The following is a 23,693-nucleotide window of genomic DNA, read 5'->3' on the forward strand; positions in this document are numbered from 1 at the left end:
GAAATGATCCTTACTCTAAACACGAGTACTCTTTATATGGGAGCAAAAAAGGAATAAGTAGTCCTCTACTGCTAGATGACTGCCTGCTCTCTTTTCACTCCTTTCTGTGTAGAGTGTACGGATGAACAGCACGCTCTCAGTCAAACAGCAGCGGCAACGCCGCCGCGGGGACGTTTCTTCGCAGCATTGTTCGCGTTAAAGGGAAACTGCATAGGTTTTAGAAATCAACGAGCTTAAGAGGGTCGAATCTGTGAAACTTGCAGTTAAAGCATGCGAAGTCTTTTTGGGCTAGCACTTGAAATAGTGAAGTAATCGCCGACTAAAATCCGGACGCCCTTCAAGCTTCTCAGCAGCGCACAACGCCAAGTGGGGGGCGCATGATGACGTCATCGAAAGTATCGGTACATTTCCAACGCACAAACGCCTGCTTTGAAGGAAAAAAACCAACCCCACCAGAGGCTAACCCTGCCGAGAGTTGTTTGGCGGCGTCTAACGCGTCATGGCAGGGTGTGGCTGACGACAGCGGTAATTTGAAATCATGCCTTCCGTTCAGGAGAGCAAGCTGCCGGGCTAGTTGGTTAGCGCTCGTGAACGTCTCAGTGTGTCTCTCTTTGTCCCTTGTCTGTATTTTTGCGCTGAATTCAATTTAACATGCCTTCCGTGACGTCACGCTGAGTTTTTCTGCACACCTCCGGTGCATTGAGGAGAAGCGCAAATTTCAATCGTCGATTACGTCCCTATTTTAAATGATAGTGCAAAAACACTTGGCATGCTTTACCTACAGCCTACATAGATTTGAATCCTTGAATATCACGATACTCTAAAAAAAGTAGCACGTCAGCCGTGGTAGGCTTCTTCCGAGCAACCGCATCGTGTAAATTTTGCCCATGACTACATATAGCAAAGATACGACGGCTTTGACGGGGTGTGTTTTCTGGCCTCTTGAATTACCTTACCATTAGTGTTCAGGAAAAGACTACGTGATCAAACGACAAATGCAATTGTCCAGTGATTTAGACTAAAAACCCGAAGTGAAGGAAAATTAAGACATTCTTATTAACAACAACGTGAGCCTACCTGCCCGTCTACAATGCAAATCAGTGCAGCTTCCTCAAAATCATTGAAGCTAATTATTAAATCCTGAAACTGTGATCAAGCAAGGGACCAGCGTCTGTCCAGGGGTGGGAACTACCCTGTGGATTTTGGAAGCATCTCGATCAGTTGGAAACCAATCCTTTCCAACTATAATCGAATATCTAGTACAACTAGCACGATTATATATCCTTAATCTTACCCCCTCCAGAGCCGCTGAGCTCAGCTCTAGACCGTTCTCCTTTCATTCAGTTATTCTCAGAACACGAGTCATGTGTCGATTCTGCCGAGGTTGATTGTTCTCCATGGCAGCGTGTTTCACCCCCCCCCCCCCCCTCCCTTTTCGTGTATGTGTATCAACTTACACGACGAGCAAACAACGGAGCCGTTTCGGTAGGCGTAGCACGTAAAATGAGGAGCACACGGCCGGGCCAGCCGAGAGAGTACATTGTGCCACGCATCTCGAGAGGCAACCCCATTGTCTTATTTTTACTCCCGCAGTTTCATCGATGCTACACAATCGACCTTTCCTCGAGCACGCGAGCTATGCGCCCCAGCAATGTCCTTGAACTAAGATCGCGACTGGCATAGCTAGAACAAAGGCACTCCATTATAGTGCTTGCTCGTGTTTCATTAAGTAGGGGCCTCTGTAGAGAGCCAGGGGTAAGTAAGATGCTCAGGTACTGTTTCGCTTATGTATTTTTTTTTCAGGCATCTTTTTGCTTGCTGATAACGCGACACGTAAAAGTACATATGCGCACTGTTGATTCAAAGCACTTGATTCTGTTGATTCTTTAGCTGTACGTTCCAAAATTTCTCAATCTGCCTTTTCCACAGGGCCGCTCTGCACATACTCGCCTCTCGTCTTCGAGCTCCAGTCGCGCCCGGATATATCGAACCCGGGTATTTCGAATTGTTGCTTATATCGAACACGCAGATTGTCTCCTTGAAAATCCCATGCATAAGTATAGGAAAATCGAGCTGTATATCGAACTGCAATTTCTCCAGTAATTCGATATATCGAACTCCGCGCCGCGGCCCTGCGAGTGGCGTTTCTCCTAACGGCTTTCTTCGATCCTTTTCTTTGCGCGGAGACGGGTCGGGTGCGCTGCCTTTAGCACCTGCACTATAAACACGAATATACCTATATGGGACTAAAAAGGCAAGCTGTCTTCTAGCGCACTCCCTTTTATAAAAGAAACATGTTACTCCATTTTCACTCCTTTCTGTCTTGAGTGTGCTGGTAGAGCTAGCGCTGCGAAACCACGTGACGAGGTGAACGTAAGGTGTGCTTGAGATGTACTTCAGTCTCTACACAATTTCTCATACGACATCGCTGTCATGCAGTGAAGTCAACCTAACCAATTGATGTCTAGCGGCGGCCCTCGTGTATGCGTGCTTCGCTGCTGAGGGCGCTGCAGAAACCAGCTGACTGTCTTGACTGTCTAAAGTGCGCAGAGGCGAAAGCGTTTTCCTGACTGCCTCTGTGGCACTGGTGACGACACCACTGAATGACGTCACACATAATTAATGACAAATTACTAACGAATGACTAATTACTTATTAGTGATTAACGCGACAGCGTATTGTAGCGCTGCCAGGGAGTCTGCGGAACGCCATCACCCGTTCGGCGCGATGCCTTGCCCTTTGAACGCAACGCTTTTTGAGGAAAGGAAATGGTGCAGCAATTCTCTGTCATCTCGGTGGACACCTGAACCGCACCGTACAGGAAGGGAGTATGTGGGAGTGAAAGAACAGAGAGAGAGAGAGAGAAAGGGGGCCGTAATGAAGAAAATGAAAATTGTATTTGAGGAAAGGAAATTCAAGTAACTACCTCACATATCTCGGTGGACACCCGGCATCCGTTTGTAGAGGAAGGGAGGAAGTGGGAGTGAAAGAAGAAAGAGGGGCCGTAATGAAGAAAATGAAAATTGTATTTGAGGAAAGGAAATTACGCAGCAACTGTCTCACATATCTCGGTGGACACCCGTCAAAAGCATGACACCTCTGCTGACAAGCTTCTGCTGACAGCCTTCTGTTGACAAAGATGAGGCATTAAATGCTTTCGCCTTAATAAAGCAAGCAAACTGGATCATTAAAGCTTAAGAGGGTTCGGCGGATCTACAGAGCTCGAGAGGACGTTGATGACGCCGTCTCGTTCCGTCGGCGTCTCCCGTTCGTCTCCCTAGGAATCCGCCTCGCTCGCAGCTTGGCTTCTCGCAGCGCGACGGCTCACGTTCCGCTGTTATTCCTCGCTTGCGTGATGACGAGGCTTGGGGAGTTCCGAAGTTCCTCTGTGTTATGACAGGCTTCAGAATGAATGTTCAGCCGATCCCCAGTCAGCGTGGCTCGAAGGCTGCCTCCCCCCCCCCTATGCGTTGTTCCGCTCGGCGCTCATGATGCGGGGCGCCTCGTGATCGATGCGCAGGAGCGTTGTGTCTTGTGCTGGCGTGTTGGGTCCGCGTGGCTTGTAATGGAAGAGCCAACACAGACAAACCCGGATATATCGAACTCGAAGGGCACCGCCAAATAGTTCGATATATTGATGATACTGTATATAAATATGAAAGTGGACAAGCCTATCTGTAACCCAGAAGCGAAAATAGACCGCACCTACGCTAGTCTAACCACATTCGCATCGAAGCCGCTGCGGAGGGTGCTTTGGAACTAGCCACTGCCTGTCATAATATGTCTACTCCTGTTACCAGATCACTATAAATAGAATAATCGGTCACTAAAGTTAAGTTACAGCTGGTTTCCGCTGTAGAAGGCAAACGTAGCAGGGGTCGGCAGAAAGTTGGGTGGGCGTATGACTCATGATTAAGAAGTTTGCGGGGATACGGTGGCCGCAACTGGCGAAGGACAGGGTTAATTGGCGAGACATAGCAGAGTCCTTTGCCCTGCAGTGGGAGTAGTCGGTCTGATAATGATGATGATGGTTACCGCTACGTCATGGGTAGCGAAGCACGCCACGTTAGGGCCCCCGCTCACTTTACTTATGTTGGCTTCACCGCACAAGAGCGATGTGGCGAGTAAATTGAATACAAGAGACCGAAGACCACGCCCAAGCACAACTCACGTGTCCACCTCGCCATGTGGTTTCACAGCGCTGGCGCTGCCAGTAAGTTGCCGCGCAGTCAACCAACCTCCGAACGCGCTAAGTGATCGAAGAGCGCGATTAGAAGAAGCGCCGCTTGGAGGAGCGCGACGCGCAGTTCGATATATCAAACGACCGGAGAAATTGCAGTTCGATATACAGCCCAATTTTACTGTACTTTTGCACAGGATCTTCAAGCGGAACCTACGTGCTCGATATAGCCTATGATTCGATGTATCCGGGCTCGACTGTACATCGAAGAGTTTCGCGTTGCACATCGACTTACATTCGGGTTCGACTGTAGTAAAAACCAACCGCCAGTTCCTACTGCGCATGCGCATTCCATGTTAGGGACAGGAGCAAGCGACAGATGGCGGCAGCTCTCTTGCACACGCTTGCCACTTCGGAGGCGCAGTTGGCGCCCTGTGGAACCGTATCGAAAGTACTTCGCCTATGTACGTTTGTTCCCAACCAGCAGTTTGTTCCACACTCCCCAGAGGGCGCCATATCTCGCGATAAAGGCGGATTTCTACTCCTTTCAGCTTAGTGTGTATTCGCTCTACAGCGCATATGTCTTTCACTGCAGACACAAATCTGACGAAAAAAAAGTTTGCTGCCGGATCCACATTCCTGCCCGCCTGTCTGCGCCACGAGAAGATACCCACAAGTAGGAGCAAAAAAAAAATATATCAACAAAGTGGTCTGAACATCGCAATGCGCAGATATGCGGCAGAAAAGCGACGGCGTCAGTGTGTGCAGAAGAGAGGAACCTATCTAGTCTCTCGTCCTCTCCTTCGTAACGACGCCAGCATTCTATATTCGTCGCCTGAATACACAGGGAACACGTGTGCAAACACTGCACGAATTTGCGGACGGGGACGCGAGTCCCCCATAATCTCTGTGTGCGAAAGCCTTCAGAGACAGCGTGGACATGACCGTTTCCCGCGAATTCCGGATTCACGACGTATGCACAATACTGACCGTGTGCTTCGCTAAGCTGTCTCCCCCGCATGCCTAAGAGGACTGCATAACTGGGAAGGAGCAATGGCATTCGGAAGCGAGTGAGAGAAGGCCATCGCCGAAGGCAGAGCGCTTCGATAAGGAAGATGAGTGGAGGTCAACGGAATAATTCGAGCCAAACTACGTGGTGTCAGTACCTTGGCACGAATCGAGGTGTTAGTACGTATGAATTAGTTTTAAACTGTTAATGTATCAGGGAGGCTTCCCGGCTTAAGGAGTTACGCATAGGCGGGCACAGATCTCCTTAACAAAGTTCGTGGTCCCTTTCCACATGTCTGTTTGGAGGCCATTTATCACTTGACCCCCCCCCCCCCCCTCCCCCCACACACACACCTCTGCGCACGCCTATGGTGTTACGTGGCTGTCTGCCGTAAAGAAAGAAATAAAAAATAAACAAGATATGTTGCACTCCCGAGAGCACCCACTCCTCCACCCACCGAAAGAGTGATACTCCTTTGACAAAAGGAGTAACTACTTACTTAACCGCGCACTGGAACAGGGCAAATTTTCTTAATTGCAAAGCTTCTGAGAAAGCTCCATAGCTTTCCTTTGTAGCCTTATCACTGCACACAGGTGGCTGCTAATGAGTAATTACTCTCTCAATTATCCTATAGAGGTATACCTGCAAAGCTTCCAGCTAGCCTACCGCGCTAGAGCTTAACGCCTTCGAGCACATCAAACAAGCGTATACGAGACATATTGGGTGCTCTAACATGTTCCCATATTGCGCTTTTGCGTCCTAGGAATATTTTTTTCGGGAGTGCAACTTCCAGCTATGCAAACCGCTGCACTTTCTTCGTCCCCAACGTCTGGTTGATGCGGATAGCAAGAGTCACTTCTTGTTTTCTTTTGGAGGCAAATAAAGACGTTTGACCACAACAACCATATTAGGCGTCATAGACGAGTTGCAAAACTTGCAAGTCAGGTTAACATCTACAGTGGAAATTCCTGGGCAATGGCAGCGTGGCCTCGGCTTGTGTGAGCGCGCCGTCAGTGTACACACCTGCCGGGCTGTAAGCTCTCAGCGGCGTGCTTAATCCGCCTAATCCCCGACTCAAGGACACTAGGGAACCAGAGGCTACGTATTCGGGTACGAGACAGGTGCGTGCGAAGGTCACGTGATTCTTTTGGCTGCCTTCTCCCCAGCAATCTCCCCAGCAATGAGTAGGGGCTGTATTCACTCGGAGTAAGTGATCTCTCGCCTTGAGCTTAAAATTTAAAAACCCTATCTAATGAAAACATGCCGTCGACACTTAAAAATAAAGAAGAGTGCATTAGCATTTTAAATGTGTACATTTCTGGGAATGAACTCTTTCCTGAGCTACCAACAAATGTTGGAATGTGTCTCCCTCAGTCACCTCGCAAACAACAGACCAGCGAATAACGACGTTCAGTGAGCGCTTTCTGGAGAGGTAGATTTTGCCTTCACCGCCGCGGTGGCTCAGTGGTTACGGCGCTCGGCTGCTCACCCGAAAGACGCGGGTTCGATCCCGGCCGTGGCGGTCGAGTTTAGATGGAGGCGAAATTCTGGAGGCCCATGTACTGTGCGATTCAGTGCACGTTAAAGAACCCCAGGTGGTCGAAATTATACAGAACCCGTCACTACGGCGTCCCTCATAGCCTGAGTCGATTTGGGACGTTGAACCTCATAAACTAAACTAAACTAGACCTTGCCTTGCCACACGGCTCCGTTAGCGAAGAACTGGTCACGTTACACAGGCTTTCGAACGCTGCATCCTCGCGCCGTGGCAGCAGTATCTCTCTGCGCGTACATTCACACTTTTTCGGCCGGCGTGTTTTGTGGGGCACCGTGCATGTGGAGACTTGGAAAGGCTGACCGTTCCGGAGGAGCTTCCGCAATCTTTCGGTGCCGGCGCGGGAAGTGGGATCCGCTGCCAAAAACCGAGGGGGGCACCGGGGCGGTTTGTGTTCGTTTTTCGGCCAGCGCCGCCACAGTTTTTCGGGGTCAGCGTAGCGAGCCCTCGCTTCGCCAGCACCAGACGAAGGTGGGAGAACGCACAGAGCCCCGAGGTGGGCTAGGACGAGGAAGAAGAGGGGGGGATCGTGTCTATACTTAGCTGGAGAACCTTACGGCACACGAGCGGAGAGCAAGGGGGGGGGAGGAAATCCTCCCAGAGGGCGCTAGCTCTGTGTGCTTGTTCAGTACACGGCGCGAACAGAATCGACGACTTGTGGACCCGCTGGTTATGCGTTTGTTCGGAGAAGGCTCGGCGGCGCTAAAGAAAGACAGGACGTGAGGGGCGAGCAGACTAAGCACTCGAGGTACGGCCTCTGGATTGTCGAACCTGCACAACCCGCTTCTTCTGCAAGTACGCAGGCGGAGCTCTTGACACACTGACATCGTCGCGTCAGCTATGGCAGGTGCATCGTCGGCAAGGCTGCAGTCGTCCTGACAATGCGACCGGAGTGACGGGTTCGATGTGAATAGCATATGTGGTGTGTCACCGAGGGAAGCTTGAAGCAGCTCGTCGGTCGATGAAGTAGCGCACGCGCAAGTGTGAAAAAGAAAAAAAAAACGTTATTTCCAGGGCAAGAGTACTGACTCGCACGGAGCCTGAGGTGCGCGATGGGCTCGCATGCGAACACAGTACAGGTACGAGACACCTGAAAGAGGATGCTTCCTTCGCAGTCTAGAATTTATTTTTACTTCTGCATCCAACTTTGAAATGCGTCAAGAGACTGTTAGTGAAGAAGTAAACTATTCTGAAAAAGTGATTAAGAGGTGCTCGAAATCAGCGATCAACGCGTTGCCTTTCGTTGCTTTACGACGTGTGTGCCCACTGTGTTTCGTTTATTTATTTCTTTAACTCTAGCGTATCACAGGCATGACCAAGGACGTGGACATGCGCGGCGAACAACGTTCGTTGTTGCAGATCAACTTGCGAATTTCCGCGATATCCTGTAGTTTCGGTACGTGATTCCAGCCCGCGTTGAGACAATCCTGGAGTCGGATATTGCACCAATAAACTTTCTCCAGATAACCTACAAGTGCTTTCCACACATTGCGTTAGAAAGCCTGGAATCTATTTTTGCATAACACTAGCTAGATTTAGAAGTGTTAAACACTATTCGTCGGTGTTGCAGCAACGTACAAATGCATGTCCCCTTCAAAACACTCTATCTGGGCCAGGAAATGCCAACAATTCGCGCAAGCTACGCAAACTATATCAGGGCTTTCCCAGGTAGACGTCTTGAGTTGACCCGGAAATTAATGTAAAATGTTGCTGCATCATGTTTTCTTTACATTCTTTTCCAATGGTTATCGTAGTCCTCTAGTAATTAATAATCAAGCTAGACATGCGCGAAATCCTAACCTGCTCTTACAAAGCCAACAAATTAGGGCAAAGCTGTTTACACTGCAGGTCTAATGTGTTTAACTCTTCGTAGAAAAGCTAGAGAGCGATATCCCGTACAAATTTTTATTCACTCGAACCATAAATCCACTCAGCTCCGCTGTCCCGCCACTTTACACAACTATAATTATAAATAAGAGCAGAGGAGATAGTGGTGGAAACATTAAAACCTGCCTGTGATGATAAACTACTTAATTTTAACCTTTTTTTTACTGCCTGCGTAATGCTTGAAAAAGCAAACCACTTATAGCAGGCAAAGGCCTGTTTCATTACAAGAAGACGGGAAAAACGACCAAAATCTACTGCCGACAATAAAAGGACAAAAAAAAGCTAGTGGAATAAGCCAAACAATCGCTAACTGTAATGACTCCGCCCCTTCCAAGTGGTTCTCTTCCCGAAACGAACACACGCACACCTGGCTCTATCTGAATCGTGACCACAGACTGCAAGTCACGGTATAATGGGAACGTTACTAACGGACAGACATACAGCAGGTTGTATAGCAGTGAGCGGTAAAACGGACCCTCCCAAATAATAAACGTCACATAAGCAAAAGATGCGGCAAAACACAAATCCTGGCATCAACAGGCCAACGCCCCTCCCCCCACTGTTCTTTCGGGCCCCGTGGCATTCAATTAACCTCGCCATTAAACGCACCGCCCACCATTATGCACGGCGTGATGACCCTCTCACCTTGATGCCGCTGAAAGACATTGCCGATCAGCGATGGTGCTGGGCTCGAAGAACGACGGCGCAGTGCCGTTACCTCCGCAAGTATAGATAGCACGACGCGTATGCGCTGCAGCTTTCCAGCGTCCCAGCGCTATCTTGTTCACTTCCTCCTCACACCTCGGCCACACATCTACGTACGCACACACACTCACAACCACCCACAGTTCAAGAGAGCTCGATGCGACCTCGTTCCGTAAACGACGACGATACTCCGCGAGACCGCGCAGTCTATATCCACGCCTTGTTGACGGGTTAAGCGCTCCTCCGCTCTCGACCGGCACCTAAATGAGTAGCGAAGCAGGCCCAACTGAGATGTTGGATAGCTGCCGCATACGCCGCAGACGCTCTCGTGGGTGGTTTTTCGCGGTGACTGCTTGCCCGCGCGCGCCTTTACCCTCTCTCTCGTACCGCTTCTCTTCCTCCATCACGGGTTTGTGCTGGCAAGCCTGCGTAGTAAACCTCCTCTCTCGCTCTTTCCTGCGGCCGCAGGCTTCCGCCGTGCTTCCGCACTCACGCACGCCCCCCCCCCCCCCCCCCCCTCCCCTTTAACTCAGAGCTACTATACTGCGCTCCTGACCCACACACACAGCTGGGTTGGAGGAGACAGCGGCAGCAGCCCTTCCGTGTGGGCTTCACCCACTTGGCTTCGCCGGATCTTACTTTCGCTTTTAGATTCCTCCTCCTCCTCTAGTTTGCACCTCCTCCACTCCCTCCGTTTTGTGCCAGAGAGCTCCTCCGGTTTCTACTTGTGCCTGTCTCTTGTTTCTCGGTCTGCTCTTTTTTCCGTTCCCTCCTCTTCCAGCCTTCTCAACTTCCTCTCCTCTCACGTTTATGTGGCTTTCTCTACTTTCTCTCTCTCCCTCTCTCTCCGCCTCCTAAAATGTTCTCTTTCCCTCTCTTGTTCGCTCTTCAATCGTCGGCCTTGTACATACGTGCGCTTGTCTTTGGAGTGACTGCCGCAGGTACTACTGCGCTCGGCTTATTCCGTGCAGTGTGCTCAGAGCTGGTGTTTGCGGGCCGACCCGTTCAGGAAGGGGGCGTTCGCGTACGACCGTTGAGTCGCCCAACGTCGTTGTTACCTAATTTCCTCGACTCTGCATTTCAGTCTTATCCGGTGACTATCCTCCTCCTGCTTATAAATAAGAAAGAATAAAAAAAAAGTAAACCTTTCGATATAGTCGAGCTCTACTAAACTACACGCTGTCCCGTGTGCACCATTAGATGCCCTCGGCCTTGTCTTTCAATTTCCCCTTTCAAATCTTCCCGTTTAGTTCCTTCTTTCCTCCGGCTGCCGCGGTGGCTCACTGGTTATGGTGCTCGGCTGCTGACCCGAAAGACGCGGGTTCGATCCCTGCCGCGGCGGTTGAATTTCGATGGAGGCGATATTCTAGAGGCCCGTGTACTGTGCGATGTCAGTGCACGTCAAAGAACCTCAGGTGGTCGAAATTTCCGGAGCCCTCCACTACGGCGTCTCTCATAGCCTGAGTCGCTTTTGGACGTTAAACCCCAATAAACCAACCCTTCTTTCCTCCCAACCACACTTCAACTTCTTTGCTGTGGTAGTGCCCATAACGCCAGTCACAGGTCCTTGCAGTTTACATTCCAATGGAAGTGAAATACCTCTTCAAAAAAAAAAAAAAATGCTTGTATGCTATTCTGTGTCAGTGGTGTACTTCAAAGAAACCTAGGTGGTCGAAATAATCCGGAGCCCTCCACTACGGCGTCTCACATGGCTCACGTACTGCATATGCAGCCGTGCAACAACCCTGTCGGCTTCGCCAGCACTGCAGACAACTGGCTGAGATGGGAGCGCCGGCCCTGGTATGCGCGGCCCACGCTGGAACGCGCCACTTCACACCTCTCTGCCGTCCGGCAGCGAGGATATCGAGGCGTGTGGACGGGGCTGGCCGAAACCTTTGCATCGTGTACGGACAACTATGCTGAAGACAACCTCCACGTTGGAATGCTGCGAACAGGAGCACAAAGCTCGCTCTAGCACCTGCACCGAACTTTCTCCAGCTGCACGCAACAGCTAAGCGGGGATTACAGCTGGGGAAATAGATGAGACGAAGTTATAAAGCTTCTGAAAGGTAGAGACACGATATTAGTGGCAGATGATTCGCGTTCTTTCTCATCAAGCGTAAGTGCATGAAGAATACATTTTCCCTTCCTGTTGGCCTGAGCTAGGACCCTCAACCACGGGCATTGCATTAACGATCTATAGGGACATTCCTGAGGCAGGTGATCTCTTACCCATTGGGCGACCTCAGTGAGGGCAGATGTCTCAATATTTCAACAGGTTTGGTTTGGTTTGGTTTATGGGATTTAACGTCCCAATGCGACTCAGGCTATGAAGGACGCCGTAGTGAAATGCTCCAGAAATTTTGACCACCTGGGGCTCTTTAACGTGCACTGACATCACACAGTACACGGGCCTCTAGAATTCGGCCTCCATCTAAATTCGACTGCCGCGAGCGGATTCGAACCAACGTCTTTTGGGTCAGCAGCCAAGAATATTTCAACAGGCAAGCGTCATTGAATCGGGGGCTTACGCATCGCCGTGAAGAAAAAGGACTGAAATACTAATAAACGCCATTACCCTCGGCGCTGAGGCCCAGGAAATGTTTGGCTATTTCGACGAGTTACGTGCACTGGAGAGGTTGCTTTGCCTGCAAGCTTCTCGAAGGCGCCTGCATTTTGGCGTGATGTAGTCAGATTTGGTCGAGCTAGAGCACCGAGGGCAACCTCGTTTTCGAAGTTCTAAATACTGATATGCATAATAGTTACAGTGGGATACAAGACTCAGCAATTAAGGAGCCTAACGCCAATAGTTAAAAAGTTTATAGTTAACCAGCTTGCTAGTTAGCATGTTTCAGGTGTATTACGATGACCTTCATCACTGACAATGCTATTCAGAAAAAAGCGCTTTTCTAACTCAAAAGCCTGTCTTTAAAACTTGAGTAAAGTCTCAGGTGAAACACCCTCTATACTGCTGTGGTTGAAAATGTCATCTTTTAGAAGTGCTGAAGCCTGAAGCAAAAAAGGCCTCCGCCGACTTTTTTTTTTTTTTTGCCTGCGTTAACAGAAATACCCATAATTGAACAATACGTCTTGATTCGTGCTAAAAAACTACAGTTAGCAATTGATAATGAATCGAGGGAATAGAGAGAATTATTCCCATTTCTTTTTTCGCGCCAGTAATGTGTACTCAGGGAATTTCACGGAAAAATTTGGTGAAAACTGAATTCTTAGGGAACCTTAGGGAAAATTTCTAAGAACTGAAAAAAAAAGGGCCTGGAATACGGAATTTCGGGTATTGATTGAGGGAATTTTCGGTTATGGCATGGAGTGTCGCTGTGTAACCATGGCAGGAGTAGTTAAGAAATCGTGTGTGGAACCGCAGATAACGTCGACCGCTTAACATTCGCAACCCGTCTCGAAGAGACAGATCACTTCCAACGCTTATTGCAGTACATGTCGCGTCAGTTTACGTTACATTTACGTTAGCCATAACAGCGCAGACCCCATGAGCTTCAAATATGGCCTTCAGGAAGCCCGACATGCTAAAAGCACTGCAAACATGTTTATTATACAGGCTGTTACACATAACTTGAGACAAGACATCGCACAGCACACGGGACTCTAGAATTTCGCCTCCATCGAAATTCGACCGCCGGCGGCCGAATTTCTATGGAGACGAAATTCTAGAGGCCCGTGTACAGTGCGATGTCAGTGCACGTTAAAGAACCCCAGGTAGTTGAAATTTCCGGAGCCCTTCACTACGGCGTCTCTGGTAGCCTGAGTCACTTTGGGACGTTAAACCCCATAAACCAAACCAACCAAACCAAACTTTTTAAAAGTGGAGTGCCGCAGATGCATGAAACCAACGGCATATTGCTTGCAGTCAAGAGGCGCAAGTATGCCTAAATTCCCGCTTAATTAGTTTATTAGCTCAGAATAATATAAATTCCGTAATATTCTAAGGTCAAGCGCGTTTTGATAAGTTGTAGAGAGGATCCAGAGAGTCAATTCATATTTTTGCACCAACGTAACGTTTTTGCCAGAAGTAACCAGTCTGCATGGTTTCCTTCCCTAAAAATCAAAAGATCTTGAAGGTGATGACAAAAGGTTCTCCTTAGAGATCAGAGCTTGAGGGGTGGCATATGAGCTTCATATAGGTCAGGTAAGAAAAAGATGCCGCGTGATGGCTTTTGGCGAAAACGGTGCCCCCAGCGTGACAGTTTTTTTCCGACGTGTAGCAGCCGCGGTGGCTCATGGGTTATCGCGCTCAGTTCTGACACGAAAGACGCGAGTTCATCCCAACCGCGGCGGTCGAATTTCGATGGAGGCGAAATCCTAAAGGCCCGTGTTCTCTGCGATGTCAGTGCACGTTGAAGAACCCCAGTTGGTCGAAATTTCCGGAGCCCTTCACTACGGCATCGTTCATAGCCTGAGTCGCTTTGGGACGTTAAACCTTCATAAACAATAAACCTTTCTTCGACGTCAATAAGTATGAAAAAAAAAAAAAAAACTCGACTGCTCTTTTGGCCTACGGCACTGTATAGCTCTCTCAGCAGTGTTTTAAACGAACGAAGCATGCGCGCTGATCGCGCCAAAGTGACTGACAGCCACCCGTTTCGACGGGCTGCACGATAAATAATAATAAAAAAGCGCAGGCTACCATTAACTATGTAACTCCGCTGTTTTTTGCTGTTATTTTGTTTTGTATGTGAGACAAGTGCCCGCGAAGCTTCGTGTCAGTTGGCTTTCAGTGGCCCGCCTATCACTTACCGGAGGCAGCAGTTCGCACTTTCCATGTTCCGGACGAAGGCGCTGACGCACTTTCCGGTCGATGCTGACAGCGGCGTCAGCCGCGCTCACTTCTGCACGGTCAGCGTGCATGCTTCGCTCGTTCGCAACACGGTTGAGCGCGCTACAGCACTGTAGCGCAAGGGCGCTGTCTGGTGTTTTCTTTTTTTATATATATATACATATTTCGCGGGTTGTCGTCTAAATGCCGCAAAAAAAAAAGCACGTAGGAGGTGCATACGATCACGCACAACGTGCGTTGCACTCACAATGTGCGGTAGAACCTCAGTACTTGAAGCAGTGAAAACCCAGTGGCACTGGATATTGACTCAAGTATACGCGTCGATGCAAACAGCATCGTACCCTCAATATTTGTTGTCAGTTTAGTGTTCCGTGTGAAGCCACATTTATTTACTATACACCAGAAACCTTATCCTTCTACAAGGCATTCTTATATAATTCTATAAAGCAGCATTGCCAGAAACACCTGGTTCACCGAAGGCGTTGCGAGAGATATTGAGAGGGATAGTATAGAGGGAGGACTAGAGGGATAGTTTTTGGTGTAAGCGAGGAACCAGATGAGACAGAATCTGATCTAAAACAGAAGGTTCTGACTGAAATTTTCTCGGAAACACTTGATGTCCATTGTACTTCTGTCGGTAGAATTCATCGCTTAGGAAAGAACACTGTCAACAGGCCTGTGATCATATTTTTTCAGGATTACAATGAAAAGCAAAAAGTCCTTAAAAACGCTCACAAGCTCAAAGGAAAAAAAGTATCTATTCAGAATGACTACTCAAAGGAAACCCTCAGGAAACGAAAACTATTATGGGATAGTACTAAAACTGAGAGAGACAAGAAAATGAAGGTGACCTTAATCAATGATAAGTTGCTCGTTGCTGGTCAGATGTTTTCGTGGGATGATACCACTAGCACAAGGGTGAAACTGCCATCGCGGAACACACGAAAAAGTGAATGACGTAGTGCGCGGATCAAGAAGGAATTAAGACTTATAAACATTAATGCGCGGAGTATAATCAACAAAACCGAACAGCTTGAGGCACTTCTTCTTGGGTACAATCCACATATCGTCATCATTACGGAGACATGGCTTCGCGATGAAATAGATAACAAAGACGTTTTCCCTCCAACTTATCAAATCTATCGGCGTGACAGATTATCAAGAGGTGGTGGAGTGGCGGTTTTGGTTAAAAACAATATTCATGCGACTTTAACTCGGCAAATTGATGACCATGAAAGCATTTCCCTAAAGCTATCTTTTAGGGGCCGTTCCATTTTACTATTTGCTGTTTACCGAGCTCCAGACTCCCCTCCTCAGTTTCTACGCGATTTGTCGGAACACATGTCATCATTCAAACATAAAAACGTAGTTCTTGTCGGTGATTTTAACTTACCTAACACTAATTGGGAGTTGGCCTCATCTAATTCACGACATTGCGCAAATACTGAACACTTATTTGATATTATGCTGTGTCACAATTTGAAACAGGTAGTCGGACAACCTACACGTATTCATGGCTCATCTGCTTCCATTCTTGACTTGATTTTTGTGAACCGCTCTTTTGAAATGTTTTCTGTTTCGATCCATCAAGGACTATCTGATCATGAGTTGGTGTATTTCACTTGCGATTTCGTCGCTGATAAATGTGCCGTACCGTCCAAAACCGTACTTGTAAAAGATTTCTCGCGTGCCAGGGATGAGAGTGTATTAGATTGTTTAGATCTGTGTCTCAGCACCTTTGTCGGAACTGACACATCTGATCTCTGGACCAAGTTTAAAGACATATGCACATATTGTATCAACCAATTTATTCCATCAAGAGCTAAAAAAAGTGGTAAATCTAATCCCTGGATTACGCGAGAAATCTTGCAACTCAAAAGGAAACTTAAACGCTTAAGAAGAGCCCGTGTCCCTCACAACATCATTCAAATGAAGCAGGCTTCTTTGACCAAAGCTGTTGCGGCTGCTAAGCGACATTACTTTCAAAACATTTTGCCGAATTTCATTCGTAACGCTCCTCAGAAATTTTGGAATTTTTTAAGCAGAGAAAAAAAATCCCTGCCTGCGATGATGCATGAGGGCACGTTGCTCACCAACAAAAAAGATATTGCTGACAAGTTCAATTCATATTTTCACAATGTGTTTTCCCAACCTGCAAATAATTTCACAACTCGTGATTCTTGTTCCCAGCCTGTGCACGATCTCGTATCTCAACCTGGTATTTTTGCAATGCTTTTGAATCTTAAAACAAAAGCAACTCCTGGGCCTGACGAAATACCTAATTCATTTTTACATCGTTATGCTGAGATGGTTTCGCACTTTCTTGCTATCATCTTTCGTGCTTCTCTTTTGTCTTCAAGTCTACCAGCCGATTGGAGGGTGGCCCGTGTCGTTCCCATACACAAAACAGGTGATGCCTCATTGTTTAATAATTACCGCCCCATATCGTTGACCTCTTCATGCTGCAAACTTCTTGAACATATCGTAGCCAATTACATTAAAACATTTCTCGATGACAACAACAAATTATCGGCTTTCCAGCATGGTTTTCGCAAAGGCTTTTCTACGGTCACCCAACTTACATCCGTAATTCACAATTTCGCTCAAGTTCTGGACAATTCCGGCCAAATAGATGTCATATTTCTAGATTTTAAGAAAGCTTTTGATTTAGTTCCGCACAATAAACTTATCCATAAACTTGAAACTGTAGGTCTTCCTTCTTTTATTGTTAATTGGGTTGCGGCTTATTTATCTAACCGATTTCAATATGTTAGTGTCGATGGTCATTGTTCTAACAAACTTCCAGTCACTTCTGGTGTCCCGCAGGGCAGTGTCCTTGGGCCATTACTGTTTCTTATCTATATTAATGACATTACAGACATCATCTCTCATCCTGTTCAAATTAGGTTGTTTGCCGACGATTGTGTTTTGTTTAATGAAGTTAAAGTTCCAGGCGACCAGATTTTACTTAATCATAACCTACAGAATGTTAGTGAATGGTGCGTTAAATGGGGGATGGAACTAAACGCTGACAAGACAGTATTTATGCGGATCACTAATAAAAGAAACAGTCATTCCTTTTCATATAATCTTCCCACTCGGCACCTTTCAGAAGTCAAAGAGTACAAGTACCTAGGTGTAACACTAACGAATAATCTTAGTTGGAATAAACATATTGAAACCGTATGCTCTTCTTCGTTTCGCAATCTCTGTTTTCTTAGGCACAAGTTAAAACAAGCTCCCCCTAACGTTAAGCTATTGGCATATTACACCATGATCAGGCCAAAACTTGAGTATGCATGCACTGTTTGGGATCCTCACACAAAGACTAACATTAATGCCCTTGAAAGAATTCAGCGCAAAGCAGTTCGGTTTATATTTTCTAAATATCGCACCACTGACTCACCATCTGCTCTGTTGCTTCAACATAATATACAGTCCCTTGAAACTCGGCGTAGAATACTAAGGTTAAGATTTCTCTTTCTATTGAAAACTAACAAACTGTCAATGGCCCCCGATTTGTATCTCCAACCGATAACGTCCAGGTCATCCAGAAACAGGCACACTGAATCGTTAAAACCTTACTTTGCCAGAACTAACATATTCAAATTCTCTTTTTTTCCCCGCACCATTAACGAGTGGAATCAGTTGCCACCATCATCAACAGTTGACATTGATGCCATTGAACAGGCCGTTCATTGATTTTTTTTACTTGCCTTGTACTTTTTGTTTTGTGCTTTTTTTGTATTGTGTTTATTGTGCCCCTCCTGCAAGGGCCCTTCACTGGGCCTGCAGTATGTCCTAAATAAATAAATAAATATACGTTACTGCAAGAAATTCAATTCACTGTTCTGAACCACCTCTACCTCTTAACGAAACGCACTTGAAATATGTAATTGGCATAGTGAATCATAACTAATGAACTCTTTAGGCGGAGTTTCAGTAATAAGGAGAGTTGAGCCAGACGAAGGCAAACAATATGCCGTTGGTTGCGCTGTAATTGCGGTGTACTACTTTTTTTAAAGCTTTGGCTTAGACGCTCTGTACACCGCATATGACGGACGATTGTAGTCATGCACATGCAAATAAGAACAAAATGAAGGAAATGAATTATGTGGTGGCATTCTGGTGCTGAGGAGAAGGTGGCTAAATGCAAAAGCACGAGAATATACCTATATTGTGGAGCGCGTTAGAAAAAATGCCGCCGGTCGAGGTTAATCCATGCCCCTCCACTTTTATCGGTCCCCGTAGCCTGGGTGTGTCTTTGGCAAGTAAAAACAATGAATCAATGTTTTAACCAATACATATAGGTAATTAAGGCAGAACCCCCTAGAGGTCACAAATGCGCTGCACTATACCGGCGTCAGAATTTTGCTCTATGCCACATACACGAAAAACCAGAGTCGTCGCCCACCCCAAGCTTACCCGTATAGCCTGAAACTAATCAGACCGATTAGAAAATGTATGGGGCCCAAGCAGAACAGTAATTAGAAAGCTTTAGAGCGACAGGAAGGGAGAAAAGAACGCACACCGATACGGTACCATAGCGCCAGTCCTATATCTGTATGTGTTCTTGCCCTTGCTCCTATGCTAAGATCGTTTCTCTTCTAAACATGTATAAACTAGCCCTAAATAAAGTATTGCTCGAGAAGGCACATCCGTAGATTCCAGGATTAGCGCGGCGCTCCAGCATCTGCAAACTTTCGGTTGTCGATGGCATTTATACATTTCATCCATCCTCAATGGCACTCATTCGAAATACAGAGTTCGTGGGTCAGTGAACAAACGGCGGTTCGATATCAAGTCGATGCGATTCGATATCAAGGAGAAGAAATAGGCATGGGATTCCAAGAGAAGGCAAGCGTAGCAGGGAGGCGGCAGAAAGTTAGGTGGGCGGATGATATTAGGAAGCTTGCGTGGATGAGGCCGTAGCCCGCGCAGGACAGCAATAATTGAGGGTTGTGGGACGTGCCTTTGTCATTCAGTACACGTAGTTAGGCTGATGATGATTATAATTACGATGATGATGATGGCGGTGGTGATGATGATGATGATATGCGTGACACCTGGTGGTCAAGTAAGGAGAAAACTACATAAAAATGAAACAGGCAACAAAAATATAGAATAGCTTCATCTTTCTGCTGCCATTCTGTATGCCGCGCTTTTCGCCCGTTAGGCAAGCCCGCAAGTTTTTTTCCACTAAGAAACCCGTCTCATACTACTCCCCTTCTAAACTGCGGTATACACCGAGCTCCAAGAAGAAAGCAGTCAAGAAAAAAAACTAAACAAAAATAAGTTAAGGCAATTTAATACGAGCGTGCAGCACGGGCTCATTACTTCGTGGCGCGTGTTCTCGGTCCGACTGTACGACGGAGGTGAATCTGTTATGAACGCACGCGTCCCTCGTCGACTTCGTGACGCGCATAGCGCGCCGCGCCAGGTGACGTCACATTAAACGGCGACGCGCACCCGCTCTTCGTAGTGGAACAGGGCGCGTGTGCCGCGAAAGAACCGTTTATTATAAACCGCGCCGCTCAAACACGATTGGGTCTCTTGGATAATGGATGCGAGAAAGCGTTTCCGTGTTTCTGTCTTCCGACACCAAGAGAGTAAGCGAACCGCGCCTAGCGCTATATAGGGGCTGTCAGAATTTCCCTAAGACACGGCGGGGGTACTTCTGATGTGTCTAGGTATCTCGGCGAGTCCATTATGCAAGAAGTGGCTTTAGTGTCCTCCAACAACGCCAATCCCGATCTTGATGTGCTGTGGAGACGGTCTACTGCTTAAGTGCTGTTGTCAGATACTTGCCCGTGGTAACTTGTCCGTGGTAATTTCAAAGTGTTGGGTAACTCAGTGTTATGTGCGCAACTGTTTAATCTAGTTGTGTAGTAAATAATAATTGTAGTGAGCGGAATTATTATTGAAACGCGTTTACACAAAGTCCCTTCAAACATTATTTCGTTAAAACAGAAATTTCGTTAAATCCGGAAACAACTAAAACCTGCCACAGAAGTTCAGTTGTGTGTGTGCGCGCGCGCGCGTCTGAGTGTGTGTGAGTGTGTGTGTGCGCGTGCGCGCGTGTGCGTGTGCGCGTGCGTGCATGTGTAATAAAAGATTTTCGTAAAATAATATGTCAACTGTGTTTTGTTAAGAACCAGTTTTACACCGAGAAAACATTAAACTCACTCATACTAGCGGAATCAGAACTCTCTTCGTTATATTGAAGAATTCGCAACAAGACATTTCGTAAAACCAGGCACAAACTGCAATGCGGTCGTGCAAGGACCCTGTGCACTTACAAGAAACTCTTCCGGGCAGCAGCCAAGTGTCGACTATACGGCGACGCCGCCGCCCGATACAGTAAACCCTAGAGAGACCGTTATGCACGCGCCCTCTACAGTACATGAACGCAAATACAATATCAAGAGAGTATGGAGAACCTCGCAACGGTAACGAAAAAAACGGGGACCGGGAAATCCGCCTCCATTTCGAGTACTCGCTCGGCGTGAGCCCGGATGGAAACCGTGACCGAGATCGTGAACTTTCGGCGATGAAGATGAAAGCGTTCTCCGCTGCTCCGTCGCGCGCCCTTGTTTCTTTCGAAACGGCTGGACTTCGTGACGTCACGCGCATCGCGAAGGCAGCGTATTGTCCGTGTCGTACTTGCATACGTTTTTGCACGCAGCGAACGTGCGTGTGGCATGCACAGTATTCAACTTACCCCAGACTGCCCTGGAAATGGTCGAGCAGATACCACGTTGGACTCGGTCCGGCTCCAGACATCTTCGTGACCTATGCGTGGAGGAAAAAATAAAACAAAAAGTTAAAAGGCAAAACTTAGACAAGGGCTGTGCGTTTTCAACTTCGGCAAATCAAGCATCGCGGCAACATACCTCGTGACAGTCTCGTTTCCAATGAGAAAGCGCGAGACATGCGTCACGTGACCTGCGCCTCAGAACACGCGCACGTTTTCGTCTGAAGTACCACGAATACTTAAACAAGAAAAAGCAAAACGTTGGCCTTCTACCGCGTCAATCGATTTAGTTACTGTCATTTCTTTTTTTTTTCTTTTTTTGCGATATAGAAAGGTCACATAGTACCATTAGGCACATGTCAGTTTTAAACAAAAACAAATGGACGGATACACAGTTTTTTCAGCCAATGGGTGAAATAGCCTCGGCTACAGGAAGTTGTTGCATGTTGTTTTGGACTGGGAAACAGAACTAATTACGGTGTGCCGAAATACGGATTGAAGCAAATGTGACCATCGCTCGTTAGTAAACTGACCCTAAGGGTCTGCAATGATGCGTATTGTGCGCAGTATTGAGCCTCGAACAAGTGATTAAAACAATGGGACCACACTCGCACAAGCCACTGGCTCGCTCGTATGACCTACTTTTGCTTCATCTCCAAATAGCCTCGGCAAAAGAGATCAATTGTATCGCATGGCTTGACCCAACCCCTTCTCTGTTCAGGTGGAATTGAGAACGAATGTTCTAATGAAATCACCCCTTATTCTAGGTGAAGAAAACGGTTTCACTTCAGATATGTTCAGTTTTTCGTAGGGGGAATTCAACTCCGGCTTCAACAATAATATGTAGGTTTCGTCCACGGCGCCCGCTAGCAAAATCGCTTCTACAAAGTCGATATGCACCTGAAGAGTCCAGGGACCTCCTCCGTGGCACACTGGAGTCGCGGAACATTGGCCTAGGCGACTTCTTCGGGTCGTCCTTGTCCGGGACCTTCGTAAAGATCGGAGAGCGCCAGCTGAGAGACATGATGGGGCAAGAACAATCAAACGGAAACTGTGTAGCCAGCTCTGACGACAGCTAAAGTCACACCCGTCAGAACTGTCGATGAGGTATCTCCTCGCGAGTTTGATCACTTTCAACTTGTTGGCAGCACGCACGCAAGCACGACCGTCCGAATGCGGCAACAACGTGCTCACTTCATTCAAAGTGGAGAACCCCCGGGCAGCTATACCACGAGGCGAGCTTGCCCGGCGGTGAAGGCGAACTCCCACCCCTTTCTTTCTCTCGTGCTCGCGCATGCGCGCTCGTCAGACGCCAGCTGCCGGGGAAGGATCAATAGGACGGTTCCAGGCAGGCTAGACGCCCCCCACCCTCTCTCCTTTCCGGCCTTTATTTGCGCTTTCTCTGCATTTCGCTTCGTGCCTCGGCCTCCCGTTTAGCACGCAACGACGAAGCCGAGGATGCTGTCTTGCGTAACCATGGTACGGGCACTGGCGCGTTCCAGGGTTGATTGACATTCTCGTTGTTTGAGCACGTCCTTTCGCATCCTGTCGCGTAGGCGAGAGGATGTTGGCTCTGGCGACACCATGCCGCTATTGTTTTAACGGCAGGCGATTTTACTGGCGCACGCTCCGAGCCGAAAGTGGGACAGCTGTTGCCTGATGTGCGGCCGGATGGTTCCGTAGGTGGTTGTTGGGACAAATTGCAGCGTGCATCTTTTCGCACTCAGGTAAAAGGTACGAGAAGCACCCAGTATGACGCGAGCGTCCTTAGGTTGGGCAAACCGAGTGCACCACAACCACCGCGTTCTGCGCACCTGTCGTCTGCTAAGCGCGGAAAAATGCTCGTTTTCCGTCCATCGGCAAGATCGACACTACCATCACCTAAAAAAAAAAAATCCAGCCTAAGTCGAGGAGGGTTCAAGTCAATCCAAAACGGGAAGACATCATGGCGGCCCGCAGCGAAGTGCGCGCGTAGCGTGCGCTTTAGCGCGTATAGTGCTCTATAGCGGGTGTGATTTGAGCTGACTGTGCGCAGTTTAGTTGAAGTACTGTAACTAGCGTTCGCACCAAGTTCCAACAAATATGCGCCACAGACTTTTCATCGCCCGCACTGTTCTTGTTAAGGACAACCAAGTTGAGGCAGCCCTGCGGGTCCTAAACCGGTGAGCAGTCGCAAAAATCTCAAAACTAGGTCTTCTCAACGATGACGATTTTTACGGACCACTGCTCAGGTTCTCCGTGAGCAAAGGTCAAGACTCTACACGATGTTAAGCCTTGCTCTGTTTTTCCTTTCCCTATCGTAGCATCCTGGGCATGGAAGGCATCTTCGACCGCTACAGACTCACGCGGTACTACGAGAAACCGACGAAGACGCGACGGCGAATCAACTACGAAATCTGCAAGGCCATCTACGACGAAGACATGGCCCGCCGTATCCAGTTCACGCTGCGCAAAAACAGAGTCGACCCATGGCTCGGAAATGACTGAACCGTTTTCGCGTGTCGCCTATGCCAGGGTTGGCAAGCGCCCTTACCTGTAGGGGTGCCGCAGTTGTAGATATAAAAGGTCCGTGCAGTGTCCTGGCGGCTTCGATTCCTGGCAGCCTCTGCTCTCGTGCAGGTGCGCGAGCGCTTCGGCGTCTTCGCGGATTGCTTCTGTTAACCCGCGCGTTTCTGTTTCGCCTAGATATCTTTCTCTTTTCCGCCGGCTGTCGGCGTGCCGACGAAAGTAATCTGCAGCATGAGCAAATATCGTTTTTTTTTTCACCTGCATCTACAAGTGACACACGCAGTG

General features: G+C 47.9%; 2 protein-coding genes across 2 annotated transcripts in view; one reads left to right on the plus strand and one right to left on the minus strand.

Annotated features, from left to right (window-relative positions):
• LOC149365535 (dihydropyrimidinase-related protein 2-like) overlaps positions 1-22,123 on the minus strand; it is an 85,087-nt gene extending 62,964 nt beyond the window's left edge. The window contains exons 1-2 of the mRNA XM_089543784.1: positions 21,801-22,123; positions 20,868-20,938 (exon numbers count right to left, since the gene is read on the minus strand). Coding sequence (XP_089399910.1) covers positions 20,868-20,938; positions 21,801-21,924 — 195 coding nt within the window. The 5' untranslated portion in view covers positions 21,925-22,123. The remainder of the gene's footprint in view (positions 1-20,867; positions 20,939-21,800) is intronic.
• A 700-nt stretch (positions 22,124-22,823) lies between these two features.
• mRpS21 (mitochondrial ribosomal protein S21) lies at positions 22,824-23,479 on the plus strand. Its single transcript, XM_089543770.1, has 2 exons — positions 22,824-23,062; positions 23,204-23,479. The coding sequence occupies exons 1-2, from the start codon at positions 22,983-22,985 to the stop codon at positions 23,385-23,387; spliced, it is 264 nt and encodes an 87-aa protein (XP_089399896.1). The 5' UTR covers positions 22,824-22,982; the 3' UTR covers positions 23,388-23,479.
• Positions 23,480-23,693: the final 214 nt, after the last annotated feature.

Source organism: Amblyomma mixtum, chromosome 1, assembly GCF_055824585.1.
Source record: "Amblyomma mixtum isolate Tamu chromosome 1, ASM5582458v1, whole genome shotgun sequence".
NCBI lineage: Eukaryota > Metazoa > Arthropoda > Arachnida > Ixodida > Ixodidae > Amblyomma > Amblyomma mixtum.